The 287-nt window shown below is 57.1% G+C and overlaps 1 protein-coding gene across 1 annotated transcript in view; it reads right to left on the bottom strand.

Annotated features, from left to right (window-relative positions):
- LOC119588147 (twitchin-like) overlaps window positions 1-287 on the bottom strand; it is a gene marked incomplete in the record, with an annotated part of 124,648 nt that overhangs the window by 102,976 nt on the left and 21,385 nt on the right. Inside the window, 1 exon segment of the mRNA XM_037936853.1 lies at window positions 86-245. Coding sequence (XP_037792781.1) covers window positions 86-245 — 160 coding nt within the window.

Genomic DNA, 287 nt, shown 5'->3' with positions numbered 1-287 from the left:
CAGATATTTTGGCATTATTAAGAGAAGAATTCTAAAAGCACAAACGGAGCAGGTCGGAAGCGACCGCCGCGGCACAGGCACTCACCAGGCGATGGTTGGTTTAGGGTTGCCAACGCAGCGGCATCTGAAGATGACACTTGAGCAGTCGTCGCTCTGCTTGATGCTGGGACGCTCAGTGAAGGTCGGGCGGACACCTTCGGCGGGAGGCAACGGGGCCTCGTCGCCTGCGAGCATCATAAAGGAACCTGACCATACGCGCGGGGAGGAAACTCCATTAGACGGACCAC

This window comes from Penaeus monodon, chromosome 23 (assembly GCF_015228065.2).
Source record: "Penaeus monodon isolate SGIC_2016 chromosome 23, NSTDA_Pmon_1, whole genome shotgun sequence".
In the NCBI taxonomy this organism is placed as follows: Eukaryota; Metazoa; Arthropoda; class Malacostraca; order Decapoda; family Penaeidae; genus Penaeus; species Penaeus monodon.
Note: the sequence above shows the minus strand (reverse complement) of the source record. Positions and strands in the feature narration are given on the sequence as shown.